Source organism: Neofelis nebulosa, chromosome 13 (genome assembly GCF_028018385.1).
Source record: "Neofelis nebulosa isolate mNeoNeb1 chromosome 13, mNeoNeb1.pri, whole genome shotgun sequence".
NCBI lineage: Eukaryota > Metazoa > Chordata > Mammalia > Carnivora > Felidae > Neofelis > Neofelis nebulosa.
Window position 1 is genome coordinate 67944817 of NC_080794.1, and position 20384 is coordinate 67965200.

General features: G+C 39.4%; 1 protein-coding gene across 3 annotated transcripts in view; it reads left to right on the top strand.

The window, feature by feature from the left end:
- The window catches only part of SORCS3 (sortilin related VPS10 domain containing receptor 3), a 596149-nt gene that overhangs the window by 503447 nt on the left and 72318 nt on the right, over window positions 1-20384 (top strand). For all 3 annotated transcript variants that reach the window (XM_058697711.1, XM_058697712.1, XM_058697710.1), the window contains exons 12-14: window positions 2523-2599; window positions 5965-6056; window positions 15966-16073. In XM_058697711.1, coding sequence (XP_058553694.1) covers window positions 2523-2599; window positions 5965-6056; window positions 15966-16073 — 277 coding nt within the window. The remainder of the gene's footprint in view (window positions 1-2522; window positions 2600-5964; window positions 6057-15965; window positions 16074-20384) is intronic.

The following is a 20384-nucleotide window of genomic DNA, read 5'->3' on the forward strand; positions in this document are numbered from 1 at the left end:
CAAGATACCCCGGGCTCCCTACCAAGCTTCCTGTGAACTGAAGCTCCATGGGGGCGCTCTCCGCCCTGCAGTGGGTTGTGCCCCGTCTGCTTCCTTTTCCATCTTTTCACCGAGCCCTTAGTCCCCTGAATGGGCATCTGTGCTAGCGAGACCCCAAAATTATCTCTTTCTTTTCTTTCTTTTTCTTTCTTTCTTTCTTTCTTTCTTTCTTTCTTTCTTTCTTTCTTTCTTTCTTTCTTTCTTTCTTTCTTTCTTTCTTTCTTTCTTTCTTTCTTCCTTCCTTCCTTCCTTCCTTCCTTCCTTCCTTCCTTCCTTTCTTTCTCTTCCTTCCTTCCTTCCTTCCTTCCTTCCTTCCTTCCTTCCTTCCTTCCTCCTTTTTTTTTTCTTAGCACAAGTGTTTAAGGAGCAGAGAAAGGTAGCTTTGAGAGGAAATGGGAATTTTTAAAAGTTGTTTAAAGCTGCCAAAAGGGCAGTGGAGCCTCCAAGACTGACCAGCTAAGCCATTGGTGAGAAAAGCTTCATGTTCTTCTCTGTGTCTCTCCCCTTCCCCTTTCCCATCACATCTCTTAAGTGAGGAACAACTACATCCTCTTCTAATCAGATCAGAGGTCACTTTGGTGAGCTTCGCAGTCCCACATCAGCCAGTAAGGCGCCTTATTCAAATCTTCTTTATCTGACGCCATCACCCAGATTCTTCCTGTCAGGGATTCCCCATAGGGCCACTTAGGGACTGCTGTGTTCTGAGATCCAGTTGTCTTGGAGACATCTTTTCTGCCCCTTCATCTGGGAACCAACTTTTTTTGGTTCTTGTGCTCAGTAGCAATTTTTTAAGGGCTCCTTTCAGTTGGTGGAAGATATTTCCAGAAAAAGACATTGCTGTGAGCCTTGGATTCTCATCACCACAGAACCTCCAAAGTCAGTCTGGTGGAGCTTTGAAAGAGAGGGGCTTAGGAAGATGACAGAACCAGCTCCTACAGAGAGTACAAGGTGATGAGACAGACCCTAAGAAGCCATTACAGGAATAGCAGATTCCAGCTCAAGGGTGACTGTGCTTTTGTGCCTGTTTCTAGCTCTTTGCCACCTTGGTAGACATTCCTGATTGATCACTATACTCTGTTCTCTTGAAACTAAGTATGACTTCAGAATCCTTCTTGTCACAATGCTCCAGGCAGCCATCCCCAAACGACATGAGTTGATATTGTCTGCCCCATCCCTCCTTTCTTTCTTCCATAACCTGTATCTAGAGAGTTGAATTCCAGATTCCAGACAGATCTCCACAGAGCTGCTCATGGTGCCTCTCTTCGCTCCACTCACACCTACTGCCTGAGCCCTGAGCCCTGGGGTTATTTTTGGAAGCCAGAGTGTCAAAACAAGTTGGCTAGCTGTGTGCTCCCTGGTGCTGATGGGAGCTTGACAAGCTGTAGCCTGGCTTTAATTTCTCATTTTGAAGCATTAAATGTCAGGAGCTCAATTAACATTTTCATTATTGCATTTTTATTGTGCTCTTATTTAGGCTACAGATGTGTAGGAGCTAACATTCCCTTCCTGCTATTTTTAAAGAAAAAAATATCAGCCAAAATGATAAATTCTTAAATCTTTAGGGTACTCTCCTTGTTCTTGATACATCCCCAAATACACATCAATATCAGAACATGATTTAATCATTTGTTGACTCATTCATCCATTCCATAATTATTTATTGAGTGGTTAACTACTGCATTTGGGGCACTATTCTGGGCTCTGAGGTGGGGGATGCCCATTGGGGAACCTTGGGCAACATAGGTAGACCAGAAAATCTTGATCATTTCCTCTTTTAATAAGTATAACCACTGGGTGATGATGCTCAAGGGAAGGAAAAGAAGGGGAGAGAGCAGGAAGTTGTGAAGTGATGGAGGAGGCAGTAAGCGTGGCACAAGCCAGATGATTTCTCCTGCAGTGCTCGATAGCCATGATCTGCTGAGGATAGTCATTTTATTCTGGCCACCCTATACATTTGGTTACGTGGTCGATAATATGGGGTCATTCATCTGTGTGGCACCCAAGAGACAGGTGGACATGTTTGAGTTGGATATACACTCACATGTAAACACACACACACACACACACACACACACACACACACACACACCAGTTTTCCTTAGGCTAAAATTATCCATGAGGAGGAAGGTATCCTTAGGCCCAACTTCGCCATGCATATCTATTGTTCCACTCTTTGCCACCTTCAGAAAATGCCTATAAAGATAAATTTTAAGAGACTATTGGTAAAAGCATGAATAGTTCAAGAGATCCAAGCTCATTAATACTGGGTCTTTGAGTCTTACCATTTAAAGATGAATATCTATAATATTATTTACTTGTGTTCCCATATTACATTTTTTCTTCTTGCTGTGTTTTTGATATGACACCAATAAAGACACTGCACAAATCAACTCTAAACATACTTAGAAAATCGTTACCCTCTGCGACCCTTACCCTCAGTCCCAAATCTGTAAGTAATTACAAATGATGTGCTTATGTTTCAGGCAACATTGGCCCGGAGCTCTCATATACTGATATTGGTGTGTTCATCTCTTCTGATGGGGGCAACACATGGAGACAGGTAATTGGGAGAATTGGGAACAGGGAAGAGGCATTTAGGGCAAGTTCTGTCAACATCTCTTTTTCCTATAGATTCTCGGGCTCATTATGACTTTGTGGTTGCAAAAAATATTGAAGCACCTGTCCAGTTTGGTCCATTTTCCTGACAGATGGACAGGGGGGTAAAATGGAAGTATTGGGTAAGGAATATGAAGAACTGGAATTTTCCCATTTTTTTCCCATTCTTTCATTCAGTGATAAGTATGGAACAGCCACCAGACGCTAAGTATTGTGCTAGTTTCTGGGGATACAACCGGTGAAATGGTTTCTATCGTTAATGTGCCATGGGACCTATCTACCCAGATAGGTCCCTTTACCTTTCTGGGTCTGTTTCTTTATGTACAAGATGAATAGGTTAGGATAATAAAAACCCAAGGCTGTTGAAATCTCTGGTGATTTAAATAATATGTAGGTCCAGCCTTAAGTAAGTATGAAGCAGCTTAATAGATACATGACTACATGAAAAATTAACTCAATTGTATACACATTTGTAGCACACTGTCCAATAGAACTTTCAGCAGTGATGTAAATGTTCTGTTGTGCCATCCCAAGTGGCTACTGAACACTTGAGATGTGGCTAGTTTGACAGAAGAACTGAATTTTTTTATTTTATTTATTTTAATCAATTTAAATTTATTATTTAAAAAAAATTTTTTTTAACGTTTATTTATTTTTGAGACAGAGACAGAGCATGAACGGGGGAGGGTCAGAGAGAGAGGGAGACACAGAATCGGAAGCAGGCTCCAGGCTCTGAGCCATCAGCCCAGAGCCCGTCGTGGGGCTTGAACTCACGGACCGTGAGATCGTGACCTGAGCCGAAGTCGGTCGCTCAACCGACTGAGCCACCCAGGCGCCCCTAATCAATTTAAATTTAAATCGTCTCATGTGGCTACTGTATTGAACGACACAGATTTATACAATGTCAGCTAGGTGTCAAGTACAAACCTGAGGAGGCAGTTGAATATTTTGGGGTCCCTTTCCTCAAAGAGTTCAAAATTAAGTAGATAAAACAGCTTCATAAATAACGAACTGTAGTTTAGAGTGAATTATTTTCATGGCATTTTTAGCCTGCAGAGTAAAGGGAATTGATTCTACTTGAGGAAACTGGGAAAGACTTAACAAGAAGAGTTGACATTTTAGTAAGTCTTAAAGATGAGAAGGTTTTTACCTGAGGAAGACAAAGGAAGAGCACTGAATGTCTTGATGAAGGGGAAGCCATCATCTGCAGTCTAGTTGGACAAGTTCCTGTTTGGATCCCTTAGTGAAATGTCATCACCATCACCAGCATCATCATCACCACCCCCATTGCCACCACTGTCACCACTACCACTATCAAGAGAAAAATTTACCTAGGACTAATACTTACAACCAGCTATTTTAAGTATTATAAGACATACGACAAAGAATAAGTTAAGGTTCCTACCCACAAGGCCAGAATCAGGCAGATGAGGAGAGGACACATAATTAAGAACATACCTTCAGAATATAAGATAATCACTTTTTATAATTTTTTGAATTTATTTTTAGAGAAAGTGTGAGCAGGTGAGGGGCAGAGAAAGAGAGAAGGAGAGAGAGAGAATCCCACGCAGGCTCCATGCTGTAAGTGTGGACCTGACACAGGGCTTGATCCCATGAACCATGAGATCATGACCTGAATCAAAATCAAGAGTTGGACACTTAACTGATGGAGCCACCCAGGAGCCCCAAGATAAACTCTTTTAAGTGTCAAATTTGGGTGGAAACTGGAACATCAACTCTTCTGGTATATAAACTCCCAACAACAAACCATTGTCCCTCCAACTCAAGAAATAGCTCACCTGGCCAGGTGACCACCGCAACATCCCTTCCTTGTGTTGTCACTACTTTCGTTTTCTTTTCTCTTTTTGTAAATAGCTAAGGATTTCAGTTTCCACTCCATTACTGTACAGGACACTTGTTAACATTGGCCAAAATGATAGACAGGAAAGTGTAGATAATGACGTTTCTCTTTTCCCCATGGCAAGAATCTTCTTGTACTCCTCAGCCTCACACTTAAATCCAGCATCTCCATTATGTGGATTATCACAGAGCCTACCTTTGAGCTCAGGAAAGAAAATGCTGTCATTGTAAGCCCAAAGTTCATGTTTATATATGATATATAAATGAATCACCCTGAGGTCCTTTTTGCATTAATACTACCATTAGTATGGACATTCTTATTTTCTTAAAAGACAAATGTGAGAAAGGAAACCAGTTGGGAGGTTAGGTTTTCCTCCATGGTGTTCCCTAAGGCAGACCCCATTCCTCCTATTCTCTCCCTTTTAAATATGTTTAGACTCCTCACTTTTTCTACTATGTCTCACTTAACCCAGCATCCCAACCTCTCCTTCTAGGCTGTAAGAGCCACCACCAGTGGTTAAGAGCTAGAGGGATTATCCAATTCTAGTTTCCTCTAGAAGATCTATAGGTAGGAGGTTGGTTCTCTGCTAGAGAAATGTTTTTTTTTTTCCTGTTTCAGGTTGGAGATATGATAGATGTATATAATAGAAGCATTGAGTTGTGTGGGATTACATCTGAAGTTCTCATAGCTCAGAGCCTGGCATCATAGTAGATGCTTAGGAAATGCCTATGGATGAATGGATCACTGAATGCTTGAATGAATTAATGGATGCATGAAATGAGTAATGGACAAAAGGATGAATCAAAGAATGGATAACTCTACGTCCCTGGAAGCACTGTATTCCAATATACCTTCAGAATCTGCAAGGGCCAAACTTAGGCCTTCATCCAGCTTGCACGGAAACCTAGGAGGCAGTGTCTCAGTCTAAGAACTCAGTCATCATGTCTAGAGAAATTGTCCCATGTATACGAGACTGTCTAGAGAAATTGTCTTTACATTCCTAGATAATTTATGAACAACACTGTAAGGGACAGACCATTTATAAATTAGCAAAAACCTGAATAGTTGAGAAAGGAGAGAACTGAGTAGTAAGTTACTCAAAATGCAAAGATGGGTAAACATTTTTAAGTCATATTTTCCTTTGGGTTTCCTAGCTGAGCATGCATCTTGTTGTCTTGTCTTCTTGTAGCACACCGTACTACACACTGGACACAGTACTAGTGGAAGGATCCCTGGAAATTCCGTTTCAGTGAACTAGGGAGAGTTATTTGCTCTCTGCAAGTCCATTTCCTTATCTATTGAGTGAGGATGATAGTCTTGCCAAACTCCCTGGTAGGGTTGTTGGAAGACTCAGAACCTAGAGGAAACAATGTATGTGAAAGACTTTGTAACAAGCCCTGTGCAAATGTGAGGCATTGCTATGATTGTTGTTGTTGTTGTTGTTCCAGATCTTTGATGAAGAGTACAATGTCTGGTTCCTAGACTGGGGTGGCGCCCTCGTGGCCATGAAACACACACCTCTGCCAGTCAGGCATTTGTGGTAAGGACAGCTCCCTACCCTATTAATAAGCTTTTTTTTTTTTTTTTTCCTTTTAGTGGAAAGTGTTGGGACAAGTTTTTCTGCATGACTTTGTACCCATCTACCCATTTCCTCATCCATTTATTCACCCATCCATCCATTTAATATACATTCCATCATCTAACTCTTAGGTAGCAGTAGTAGACCAGATAATTTAGGTGGGGAGGTATGATAAATAGAGTAGGGTGGTAGAAAGGGTGCTCAGATAAGGCAGAAAAGAGCTGGAAGGACCTGTGGGTTCAAGCAGCCAAGATTAAGAATCCAAAATACAGGATATAGAAATTGCTGCAAGACACTTGGGTTCATGTAGCAGATACTAATTTCAGTTCTAGATAAGTTGGGTTTGAGATGTCTGTGAATATTCAAGCAAAGATGATGATTATTTGTCAGATGTATTCATCTGAAGGTCAGGACAGAGGTCTGGGCTGACACTCTAGACTTGGAGTCATTAGCCATTAGATGATAGGTAAAGCCATGGCAGTGGGCTCAATGGCTCAGGAGGATAGGTACAACAAGGAGAAATCAGGGATTTATATGGACATGGTTGAATATCAACATACAGAATGGGAAATAAATTATGGAACAGACAAAGAAGAAGTAGCCAAAAAGAAAAAAAAAAGCAAAAAAAAAAAAAAAACAAACCAGGAGAAATGTTTTCATGGATGCTGAAGAAAGGGGTGATCAATAGCACCAAATTCTATAATTGGACCAAATTAGTTATGGAACGAAAAACAATGTAGGATTAATCAATGTAGAGTAGTAGAGGAGTTCAAACTCTGTCAGAGTAGATTCAAAAGAGAAGTGGGATTGAAAGATAGATTGTAATAGATTTATGAATGAAATGAGTGATGAATGAATGAATGATAAGCAATGGAGTAAAATGGAGACAGTGGAGATAACTCTTCTCAGGAAGGTAGATTATGGAATGAGGTTGTGTGTATATATGCAAGACCCTCCAGTGAGGACAAAGATCTGTGAGAATATACGATGATGATGATGATGATGACGACGATGACTGATGCTGTTGTTTGTTCTTGCTTTTGGCAGGAGATAAATAAGTATCATGTGCATTTATATGCTGAGGGGAAAGGATTTCAGACTTCACATGCAACAAAGTGAATATTTGAGACTGAATATTTGGGAGTAGAGGGTACTATCCAGAGTACAGTTGTTGGGGTGAACCACAAGTTGGAGGATGGGCTCTGGCTTAACTCCCAGACCCTTGATTTTGGGAGACTATCCCTTTTAAAGTAAGAGTTTTACTGGGAAGTATCAGACTGTAATCAGGAAGAGGCATAGGATTCCCAGGTGCCAAATTTAGGCTTCAGCCACCTTGGAAGGACTTAAAAAGTTTTCTCTCAGTTTGTCCTTTTATTGGGTTAAACCATATTTACTTGCCATTTTTGGGGGGTGAAAATAGTCAAATACGGTCAGTTTCTTAGAGCTGAAGTTAGCATGAAGTTCAGTGGTTTTACCAACTGCTATATTTTCCTATGAGATTATGAGATTAAATTTTGAAATGATACATGGAGCCATTTGTAAGGAAAAGTACTAACTGATGAATGAACGTGTAAAGGTTCCCATTGTAATTGTTTGTCACCCTGTTACTACTGATTATATACTTTTTGGGTACAATCAGAAGACTGAAATTACTTATACTAATGACAGAATTTTTTGAGGAATTCTTACATTCCAGACAGCATTCTAAACCCTTTAGTAAGTTAACTAAGTTAGTTCTTGACACAACGCTAGGTATGTGGGTACTCTTTTTATCACATAATTATAATAGCATTGAAATGCAGACATAATAAATACTTTGCTCAAGGCTACACAGCTAGTACCTGGCAGCACTAGGTTGGGTCTCTGTTATGGATGCTCTTCTGTTTTAACTGAATTTTCCAGATCTTTAATGAGTGTACAGAGGCTTATCACATGGTCCTAGCCCTCTAGGAGATCATAGTCAAGATAAGGAGCTTAGACAGTCTATATGTCACCAGAAATCCAAGCAATGCCTGCTAAAGCATGCTGGCCCTGTGCGTTGTTGGGATCTTAGCGCAGGATGGAGTCCTGCCCAGTGTGTAAGGAGGGATCTTCGTGCAGGTGGTGACAGGAGAGTTGATTTTTGAGAAAAAGATGCCAGGAGTCAGAGGACTGATGAAATCAGTCAAGGGAAGGGAAACCCCTACCAAACCCTGGGATTCAGGAAAATTGGGGAGTGTTAAGAAAATATATCTGATTGGAATCAAGAATGTGAGTAAGTTAGGGTGGGTAGGACTCATTGGAACTTAAATCCCAGGTTGAACCTGTAAGTAATCTCTTTTATTGCAAAGACCTGCCTCTTTGTGGAGGGAAGAGGTTCTCCACTGAGGATAGAGTAGGACTTCTACTCTCAGAAAGGATTACTTGACTCTTAAAATGCATCCATTTGTTTATTTGTTTTTTTCACCAAGAAAGGCAACATTTTTAGCCCCTACCAAAAAAATTGCATTTATGTCTCAATAAGAGAATTGATAAATGCCCTGCAGACAGATATAGCTGAGCAGATTTTCTCCACTTAAGTCTTGAGAGAAGGGGGGTGATAGCCCCATCTCACACTTGACCATCACCCTCCTGCTCTTTCTCCATTATGATGGGAACCTAGTACTTACTTAATGGTTGATTTCTAGACCCTTTTGCACAACAGTTTCCTTATTCTAAGGAAAAGAGGAATTTGGTGGTGGTGTTTCCTTTGGGGTACAGAAAAGGAGAGGATATTTGGCATGAACTAGAGAGTTTTGGTTTTGGTTCATCTTACCATCCTTACGTCTGACTGTTCAGTCTGTTCTGCAGTTATTTCCCACCCAAGACCTGATCACTTCCCAAAGGAGCATTTATCTGGGAATTTTTGGAGGGAAACCATGCATGCTGGGAAAATTTCTTAATATTCTTTCAGGGATACGTAAGTAGGACAAAATCATGTCTCTCAAAATCCTCAATACAAAGTTTGAGTTTTCCCTTGTTCCATGAACTGTTTTTTTGTTAGAAAATGTTTTCAAAGCTCAGGAGAAAATAGCTGCATTTGCATTGAACTTCCTCTTACAGTAACAGTGGTAATACTACCTTCCATTTGCTTGTCTCCTCCAAGTTACAAAGTATTTTTCAAATGAAACTTTTGAGATAGCATTTTCTCCATTTAAAGGATGTTGACACTGCTGTTTGTCATAAATGCTACAAATATTTCCCTGAACTTGGATGCCACCCATGATTTCTACTTGCTTGCCTACCTATGAATGCCAGTCTCTGAAGTCATCTCTGCAATGGTTAAATACCAGCTATTGGAGTCATGTGTTAGAACACAATAAGAAATACCTTATTCAAGAATTCTCCTTTGCACTTCTCTTTCAAAGGCTAAGTGAGTATTTTGTAAGGACTTGACCATGTCATTATCATCAGTGTTCCCTTATGAAATTCTTGACTGATATTTGTCTCCTGCTTATGAACTGCAAGCTTGTGAAACACAAGCAGCTTCTTCATCACCAGTAGCTTCTAATTAAGTCACAGCTTTCAAGGTAAACAAGTAGCTCATTTTCAGTGGAAGAAAAGTTAACTAATCAGTTCATTGTTATTTTCTGTGTAGGCCTCAAACTGACATTATTTTGTACATAGATGTATATATATTCACATAGAAAAAAACAACACCAGCCTACACACTCTCACACAAGGGTATAGTGGTTCTCAAATTTAAATAATAGCTACATTGCCTTTCAGAGAAAATAGGAGTCATAATTGAAAAGCTGAGGAAACTTTAGCTAGGCTAATAAGGCATGCTGTTTCCCATAAATTGAAATGATAGGTAGCTAGATATGCATGAAGACAAAACAGCATACAAATGAACCCATCTATTTGTGACCGTGTACTCTTGGATGCATAGAGATTAGAACCTAAGTGCTATTTCAGGTAAGCCCTGCATCCAGCATATCTTTATACCATAGATGCATTAGGGTAAAGTGAATAATGGAGCCCTATGGAATGCAGTGCTCTAATGAAAACTCAAAATAGTCAGAGCTACTAATCTGCAGGTAGATTGGGGTCCTACTGTTTGCTTGCCCTGACAAGCTGGCAGTGTCTCCTTTCAATAGGATGTTCTTGGAAACAGGAAATGAAACATCACCTGGCCTTTTTTCTTCCTTTGTTTTTCTATAAATGGCTGTGAGTGTTAGTATTTTGGTCCGAAAAACATTCACATGAAAACAACAGTTCCAACCATACATGCCTCTGAAAAGGGAAAGTACATGTGCTATTGTGAAGAACTTCCAGGTGGCTAAAATGTTACCACCTCATGTGTTTGTGACAAAATAAGATGGAACAATGTACCTCACCAAAGGGAGGACACTGATTCTCTGGGGAGGACTTCGTTGTCCTTGGAAGATATCTTCCTTTTAGTGGATCTCATCTCAGTATTATAAAGTCGTAGATGCTGGAATAAGGAAGGGTCTTAGAGAATGTGTAGCCTGGTTTCACACCTAGTGTACCAGACACCTCTTGGACACCCCAGAGGATCACCCTACTTCACCACAATACCGCAGTGCTAAGCAACTCACATATACCCAAGACAGAGATTTCCCCATCTTGTATAACGTCTTTAGCTGTTAAAAGATTGTTTTTAGGTTGAGCAGTAGTGAACCTACTATAATTAATGTCCATCATTACCTGTTCTGCTGCCCAGAGCTATACTGAATAAGTGGGATCCAGAATTGCACATAATTAAAGAATTATATAGCTGGAGAGGACCTCAAGAGATCTCTTTGTCTAACCTTCCTCAGCTCTAGAAAATGATCAGATATGCAGCTCAAGACTGATTTTATGCATTTATGCACTTATTCCTCATGCATTCATTGAGCATATACTATCTATCCAGCTTTAGTTTAAGGGCTGCGCTATAAAAATGAACAAGACAAATACTTGGGAGCTTAAATTATTGTGCAAAAATATTTGACTATTCTCTTTAAAACCATTATGAGAATGGAAATATTTTCTCTTTTATCTGTATTTTTAATTGATATTTTTATGCATCCAACTACTTATTTCTTTCACAGACATTGACCCTTTTCAGTGGTCAACAAATAGTGTTTTGTTTAACTAAAGCTTTCTTACTAAAAAAAAAAAAAAGTAAAAGACATGATAATTAATTCAGCTCTATTCTTCTTTACCCTAAGCTATCTTCAATTCATATAAACTGTTTTCAGAACAACCTGTTTTTTTTTTTTTTTTACCTTTAATCACATTGAATGTCAGTTTCTCTACAATGATTGTAACTAAACACAGTATTTAGGATTTAATAGAAGGATAGTTTTTTCTATTATGCATGTTAGCTATCTGTGAACACATAGTAGACTCACATAGACTCACTGTGGCTTGATTACCTCTTATAATAGCATCATTTCTAGAAAGTATGATTGACAATGACCCCAGTTGTTTTCAGCTTGAGCTTACCATTAGTTCTTCTTTTCCTTTCTCTGACTGTGGAGCTTTTTTTTGTTTTTTCTAATTAAGCATTCTGTTTTAAGTTGGTCCTACCTTATAAGTGACTTCTAAATCTACATTCCCAACATTGATTACTCCCCAGAAGTTTAGATCCATCCATCCAAAAGTCTCCTTGACAATGTCTCAACCTGGAAGTTCAAAAAGCACCTAAACCTTGATGTGGACCAAATAAAAACAAAACAAAAAAAGCTTTGCGTCTCCTTTTCATCCCTTTTCCCCATCTCAACAGCTTAACCCTAAAAATCTGTTGTTCATGATTTATTTCCTTTGCTCAAGCAACCTGTATACATTATATTGACTCCACCTCTAAAATTATCTTTTCCATCTCTTTCTCCACTACTATAACCTTTGTCCGGGCCCCTGTTCTTACTTGGTATCTTCCAATTGTTACACTTTCCCTCAGCTCATCTCCTTGCATCCACTTTGAGTCCTGACAATCCATTCACTATAAAGAAATGAAAATTATGTTTTAAATTTAAAGCAAATTATATCTCTCTCCTTGCAGATGGAAACAAGGTCCTTCATAGTCTGTCTGGTCTTGCTTTCTGACTCTGTTTTCCTTCTATAATCTACTTTCCCACTGATCTACAGCCATTGGCAATCTTTCTGTTCTCCCTTGTGAAAGCAACTTCCTTTCACACTAGGTCTTACCTCTGGAATGGCTCTTACCTGGGTCTAATCAGCTTGTTCCTTATTATCATTCAGACCTCAGTTGAAATATAACCTCTTCAAAGAGGACTTTCTTAAACTTTCAATACAAAGTAGCTATTGTGGTCACTCTCTATCACATCACTTTGTTTTAATTGTCTTCATGACACCTATTTGTAACTCACATTTTTTATAACTCATATTTTTAATCCATTTGTCTGAATATTGTTTGTGTCCTCAAATTAGAACGTAAGTTCCACTTACACTAGGGCCTTCCCTTTCTTGTTCACCCCTAGATCCTTTAAACAGAGGCCACTGCCAGACCAGGTACCGTTAAGCATCATATATATTTATAAAGGAAGTGTATTTTATTTTGATTTTGTATTCTTGTCTTGCCATTATTTAGAGGTCAGTTGGAACTTTACACCTGTCTAAGTATTGGAGACCCTAACAATTTTCTGTTTCACCTGTGGATCTAATAAAGAATTCCCAATTCCTTTGTCTGGGCCATTAATGAGTTATTGAACTGAGTAGGGAAAAGAAGGTGCATCCCTTGGGGATACCATTCACTATAGTTACTTCAAAACATTAAAAAACCTCCCTGTAATCAAAAAAGAATAGCTCACATAAATGGCAGGCCATCCAGACCCAAATTTCTGATACCCAAGAGATTAAATTTTCTAATGTCATATTTTTTGGAGTTTGTTCAGGAGTTTTGTTTTGTTTTGTTTTGTTTTTAATAATTACCTCAGTTCACAGTATTCAAGTGTTAGAAGTTCCTGATCTCATAAAGTCACCAGTATGGCACAGTCGTGACCTTCCAAGTGGTAGGCTGACCATAAATGAGAATCACGGGATCCATTCCTCACCCTGATTCTATAGGGATGTCTCCTTGCGTATGTTTATAAGCATGGTTTGTAATGGATTCTTTGGATTTTGGTTATTGCATATGCTAGCTTTCCCACGTGGATTTTGGCATTTCTTAGTCTTTCTTCTGATCTCATTCTTCCATCTAATCCATGCTTCTACTCCTTCCACATGAACTCAGTTCATACAACAGGCCTTTTATTTTCCAGTTTTTCTTTTCATCTTGGGCTTGGCTTTTCCTTGGAACTTCCATCTCAGAGCTAGAAGGCTATGATGGTCCCTCCGTGTCTACTCTGTGGTGTCTCATCCACTGTACAAAGTAATAATGACTATCTTCTGCCTTGTTATCAATGGCAGTGGTAGGAAGGCTCCTCCTTCCCTGGGACATTGGTAGCACCCACCATTATTTTCTCTGCTAGTGTTAATAAGTGATCTTCACTGGTAAGGAAATTCAGAGAACGAGATAGGACAGAGGACTTCATCTCACTTTGGCTTCTTCCTATCAGTATAAAACCCAGTTTACCCAAAGTCACCCAAACAAATAACTAAAGAAATGCTTACTTATCTTCTAGAGCTATCGCCTAGTTAACTAGTTAGTGGCCAGGACATACTCGAAAACAACTATGATTATTTTAGGAACTGAGCAGGTCAATGGCAAGAAAGGTATGAAGTTCATTCCCAATTGTGCTTTCATCTTCGCCTTTGAAATAAGAAACTCATTTTTAAGAAAAGCAGTCCATATCTACCCAACTTTCTCTAGGTCAGCTTGGATGATTATGTAGCTTTCAGCCTATTTAAAAAAAAAAAAAAAGTCTGAAATGACCAAATTCTTAAAAGTTAAGGAGGTATTATTTTTTTGTTTTTTGGGATTTTTTTTTAACATTTATTTATTTTTGGGAGACGGAGTGTGAGTGGGGGAGGGGCAGAGAGAGAGAGGGAGACAGAATCTGAAGCAGGCTCCAGGCTCTGAGCCATCATCACAGAGCCTGACATGGGGCTCAAACTCACGAATCATAACCATGAGATCATGACCTGAGCAGAAGTCAGACACTTAAATGACTGAGCCACCCAGGTGCCCCAAGGCAGTATTGTTAACTATCATCATCATGTTACATGTTAGATTGCCAGAACTCATTTATCTTGCATAACTGAGACTTTGAACCCATTGAGCAACATCTCATTTCTCCCTCCTGCCTCCTCACCACTACCCCTGGAAACCAGCCTGATTGTGGTAATCTTTTCATAATATATACATATATCAAAATATCACATGGCACACTTTAAATGTATATAATTTTTACATGTCAAAAATAACTCATTATTTTAGAAAAGTCAAGACAGACACAATTTGTGAACTCATAAAAACTTAAGTTTGGACTGTCTACTTTTTGTTTTTTGTGTGAATATAGACTTAGGTGTATCATAAATTCAGAAATTGGTTAAGAAAGGACAAGACAAAGAGAAAGAGACAGAGACAGAGAGTCTGAGAGAGACAAAGAAGTAGATATGTAGAGAACAGGCTGAGTAGGTTGACCAGTAATGGAGAGATTCCTGCAGCCAGTACATGAATGCCAAGATAAATCATGCTTGAAAAAAGTGGATGAATTGGAAGAGTGCCATTAATCATTCCTTATTTCTTTCATTAATTTATTCATTTAACATTTATATAGTGCCAACTAGGTGCCTGTTTTTCTGCTAGGTGCTAGGAATGCAAAAATGAATAATATGGACTTTGACCTCAAAAAGCTCACAGTTCAGTGGAAAAATCAGACACGTATTTATCTAAATGTATATGTAATATCATGTAAGAAATCTTATAATAAAGATGTGTGGGTGGTGTTAGGAGAGCATTCAATTAACAAGACATACATGACCCCTGAACTCTGAAGATTATCATTTTGAACTGGTGGATTTAAGATCCATTAAGAAGTTATCACTCAGCACTATGAGAGGAAAAGCCTACAGAGTTCCTATAGTTGAACTCAGAGAATCCTGAGTTATGGAGTCAGGGAGGAATTAAGAATCAATATGGCCAGGAGGAGGGAGCACAGGGAATAAAGCAAATAAAGCTGCTTTGGGGAAGAAGGAGGGTCAAGTACTTGACAATATCAAGAAAGGAAAAGAAGCAAGCACTCAGAATCGCCGCAGTCTCCTCCACTAGTAACCTTCTCTTTAAAGAGTTTCAGGTGCTGTGCCCACAAAGGGCCAGACCTTTCTCTTAGCACTGGACAAAAGATGGGATAGTATTGTCTAGAATGTCTTTGACACTCAGCACTCATCTCTAACAGCTCCTTAAAGTGGCACTGGGGAGGGAAAATGATCCTAACGTTCATTCTGAACAAATAGGAAATTGCTTTTCTTAAGGTTTGATCTGAAAGACACACACCTCCCCTCCCATAGGCTACACCCCACACTACTCAATTTATCTGTGTCAGAAACTCCAGGGACTGAATTGATTGTGCTGTAAATTGAACCTCAGTTCTATTCTGAGTACTTGAAACGTTACACTCCATCCACTAAGTCCTCCTGCTTGGGTTGGTTGGTGGTGTCGGTGTGTGTGTGTGTGTGTGTGTGTGTGTGTGTGTGTGTGTGTTTTGATTCTAATATGTTGAAATATTTCTGCAGTCTGGTGCTATATCTGCCTGGGACAGGAATTACAGTTTTGATCAAATCTCATAATAATATATGGAGATGCTGAAGATTAATGCCTATTGATAATTCAAACTGCCAGAAAGTGAGATACAGAGGAGAATTTAATAACCTGAAAAATTGTTGCAAAAGAGTATGGTTTTATTTTCAGCTGTCTCTTCCATGTACTTGTTTCCAACCCAGGGTGAGTTTTGACGAGGGCCACTCCTGGGACAAGTATGGTTTCACTTCGGTTCCTCTCTTTGTTGACGGGGCTCTGGTGGAGGCGGGAGTGGAGACCCAAATCATGACGTGAGTACTTGTTTTGCTGTGGCCGAAAGGAGTCCAAGAACTGGGTTCTGTTTCCACTGAGGCCACGGGTTTTCCCAGGGAATCCAACACCAAAGCATTTCAATCTGGTCCATAGTTTCCTCATCTGTAAAATGGAAATATGCAACCTTATACTCACTGATTGGGAAGGCTACTGACAGTGTCTGAGAAGCTAGACTTCTAATTGAGCAGTTAAGATTTCTAACAGAATTTAAGATATTGTAAATTTCCGTGTGTCCAAAATCCAAGCAAATGGAAAACTTGTCTTTAGACATGTTTTCTTTCCAAAACTGTCCAGTAGGGGGCGAGGCACAGGGACAGAGCAAACAAAATAGCCAACATACTGAAATAAGAGAATATTTTAAGTACTCCTGGAGCCTGTGGCACGCGTGCACACGTGCACACATGCACACGCGCGTGCGCGCACACACACACACACACACACACACACACACACACACACACACCACGGAGTTGTTGTTCTACTTCAAGTTAATTTGCTGTGAACGTTTTTGTATATCCCTTTACATTGAGAATAGATCATCTTAAGGCTTTAACAATTCCTGAAATATTTTCTGAATGTTAAAGAAAATAGTAAGTTGCTACGAGTTTTTAAAACTCTATATAATTTTAATTCCTAAAAAGTTGATCACCTATGTGCGTTTGTGTGCATGTGTGTACGTGAGGGATATGGGAAGATAGTTATGGTAACCTTCTACCAGCCAATACCACCCTCGCCTCCTTCACTTTCAAGTGACTAGAACACTCTATGCCTTAATTATCACTGAATGGAATTGAGGGAGTCTTCTGGGTAAGATTAGGGGGAATCTGCCATGTGGTGGAGTTGGCACAGAAGGGCTCCCAGAATGCTTCTCTGCTGGTTTGGGAGAAGAGTCTGGTCTTCCTCCTCTAGGGAACACTGCTGTTCTTTGAAACTTTGCGTTACAAATGTCTTTATGGTTTTAATCAGTCTCTTCCAGTGTTCCTGAACCGGCTTTGAAGGGAAGGTAGATACAGGAGCAAATGGCTAGTTCTGTGTCTTATCTTTTTCCCAGGGTATCATTTAAAAAATCGGTCTTAACTGCAGCTATGCAGTTGTGATCAGAGGTCATAAACTGGCCACCAACTTGCCTCCTCTGCCGTGTTCCACCCCTCTACTTCCGTTCTCGCACGCCAAGTGTTGACCAGCACGCACACACACACACACACACTGGGCTTTCAGAGTGACAGAAAAAAACCGACAAAAAATGACAGAAGAAATGGTGCACAAGTGGGGGGAAAACAAACAAATATAATAAATGGACAAAATCTGATCCCAGGTTTAGGGCACCCGAGTTAGAATTCTGTAGAATCCTGTGGCTGTGGATTACCTGTCTGGCAGCTAACCACGCTAGGTCTTCATTTCTTCATTTTAAGACTGAATCACTGCTGCTTCTTTTAAAAATGTTGAAATCCTAAAACTCTTTGCCTTTTTAGTAAATTTAGCAGAAGCCCTGTAAGGGTGTCATGTCTACAGGACTTGTATACAGAAACAGTCCAGGATTTCCAGTATCCTCATTACTGGGGTGGGGGGGGGGGAAGGTTTATAATAGAAAATCTGAATGGTTCCACAAGAATACCTTTAAAATGTTTGGGACAAGTGCAACAAAGAGTGATTTTAAATTCTCTTTAATTCTCTCCAAATTTCCCAAATTGTCAGGAAAATATTATCTCTTAACTCCAAGGGCGGTGAACTGTGTCTTTTAAAGACTCAACGCTCATTTTTGAGCTTCTGCTATTGTCTTAGGTCCTGGGTTGGATCCTGGAGCTCTGTGGTTGAAAACTGAAAGATACGATGTCAAACCCTATAAACAGCTGCTCTGATTCTCTATGGGGTATATTATGTTACTAACTGATGTCTGTAGATGCGAACCTGTGTTATGGTAAGACTTCTCTGGACAGTTCTGTCATAAAAGATGAGCAGAGTTTGTTGCTCAGGATGTAAGGTTGTAATCTGAGTTTTGTCCAGGAATTTCTTCCCATTTTCTTAAAATACACCCTAAACAGAACTGTCTCACTGTCCAAATTTCTAATGAAAGTTTCTAAACAAACAGACTCTGTTGCTAAGCTGATAAATCACTTTATTAAAAGTTAACAATTATGTATTCAAGTGTAGCTGTACAAGCATACACAGTATTTAAGATACAGTATATTATTGATGCTTAGAGTCTAAAGCTTCACCATTTGTTGCATATGCAGCAATAATGTATGGTGGAAGTGTAAGTTCTGGATGTTCAAAGGAAGCATCATAATATAAGTTGTATTTCTAAGATACAAATGATTTAGTAAATCTATAGATATACATCTATCATAAATATATATATACAAGTGTATATAAATACAGATGCATACACATACACATTTACCTATACATGTATGTATAGAGAGAGAGATAGGTAACAGATACAAGTAGAAATCTAAGGATCTAGGGACCTGGTATGACCTTTATAGTCATACTGCAAAAAAAAATAATAGTAATAGAAGTTAAAAACATCGTTGGTGCCTATGTGGTAGATACCGTTCTAGATGAACAAATCAGAGAAATTCCTGTCTTCATAAAGTTTACCTGATTGTACATTAAATAAATGTGACATACAAATGACTCTGTCATTTTACCAGAATACTCTGCCAAGAGATTAAAATGTTTTCTTGTGAATTCTGGGAAGCATATGGGATACTGGGAATACCATCATCTTTTTTCATGAAGATCTTTGACATGAACTAACTTTTCGAAATTATTTCCTATCCTTCACTTAATCACTAGCTATAGAAAGAAAACCTTCCTCTTTTCTAGGACTTTACATGTCCATCAAGGATTTAAAGTATTGAATTCTAAATTCCATAAGGCAAGTGTGCATTCAAGAAGGTTGTAGATTCTGCTTGAATTTATCAAGCCAGATATGGCTGCATTTCATAGTCAAACCTGACATAGTCCTAGAACTTGGGCAGTGAAGGTATACATGGTCCTAAAGTCAGGTGTTTCCTGCTTTTGTACCAAAGATAGATACCAGTCCCCCTTTTATTTTGTTTTCCTCTCATCCCATAATGTGATTGATCCTGCATTTTCTTGTATGAGCCCTCTTTGAATGCATTGCATGCTTATCGTGGGCATTGCTTTGAACAATATCATATATACACCAGTCTCTACATGACCTGGCATTCCCCAGCAAGTTTAAGGCTACATTTTAAATTCTGTGTTCATCTAATCTTACATGGTAATAATTTTTTTCTCAGCTTCAGATAGAGTTTAGCTCATCACATGGATACGAAGGAGATTGACCTCAGGGCCAAACCATTTACCGAAAAGACGAGATAGCACTCCTATTTTTCTTTCCTCCCCACCAAGACTCCGCAAGAGCGGTCACAGCTTCTGCCCCTTCTACCTTCTTTATCAAGATACTTTAAATGCTAGTAAGTAGCAGGAACTAGGGGAGGGCATCATTGCCTTACATGGGATTTGGGACAGACAGGTATTTTCATGAAATTAAGATGCGTTTGGAAGCAGTTGTCCAACCAAGTATGAACAATTCAGGCTTCCTGTTTTTAACTTTTCATCAAATTCAGAGTTTCTCTAGTATGAAAATAATCGAGGTTTTGTCAGGGTTCTTCAGACAGCCACAGGTGTGAGCCCTGGAAGGATTGCCAAGAGGCAATTTTTGTCTCTCCCTCAGATTTGAAAAGGACTTTAAACCCAGGTGGCCCAATTGGCTAACCAGTGCTTTCCCCTCATGGAATGACAAGGACATGGAGGGAAGCAGGAGCTCAAAAAAATTGATATACTCCCTAAGCACTGTGAGGGCAGGGAGTCCATTTGGGGATAAACGTGCTTCCTCTTGTCATTTAACCAAAAACTTACTAATGATGTAGGCTGTTTGAATTCTGTATTTTTCTCCTCGTGATTAACCCTAACTCTGTAGCTCAGCTTTGGTCAGGGAGAAAGAAAGGCTAGCTCATTCTCACTGAGGTTGTATCGCTTTATCTTGCTACCTTCATTTAGAGGATGTAAATATTTATAAGGATACAGTGGTTAATTTTGTGTCAGCTTGACTGGGGCCTCTGGGTGCCTAGATATTTGGTCGCACATATTTCTGTGAGGATGTGTTTGGGTAAGATTAATATTTCAATCATAAAGCAAACTGCCCTCCCTAATGTTTGTGGGGCTTATCTGGTCAGTTAAAAGTCTGAATGGAACAAAAAGGCGGAGCTTTCCCTGAGCAAGAGAGAATTCCTCTTGAGTGGCTGGCTGCCTTTGAA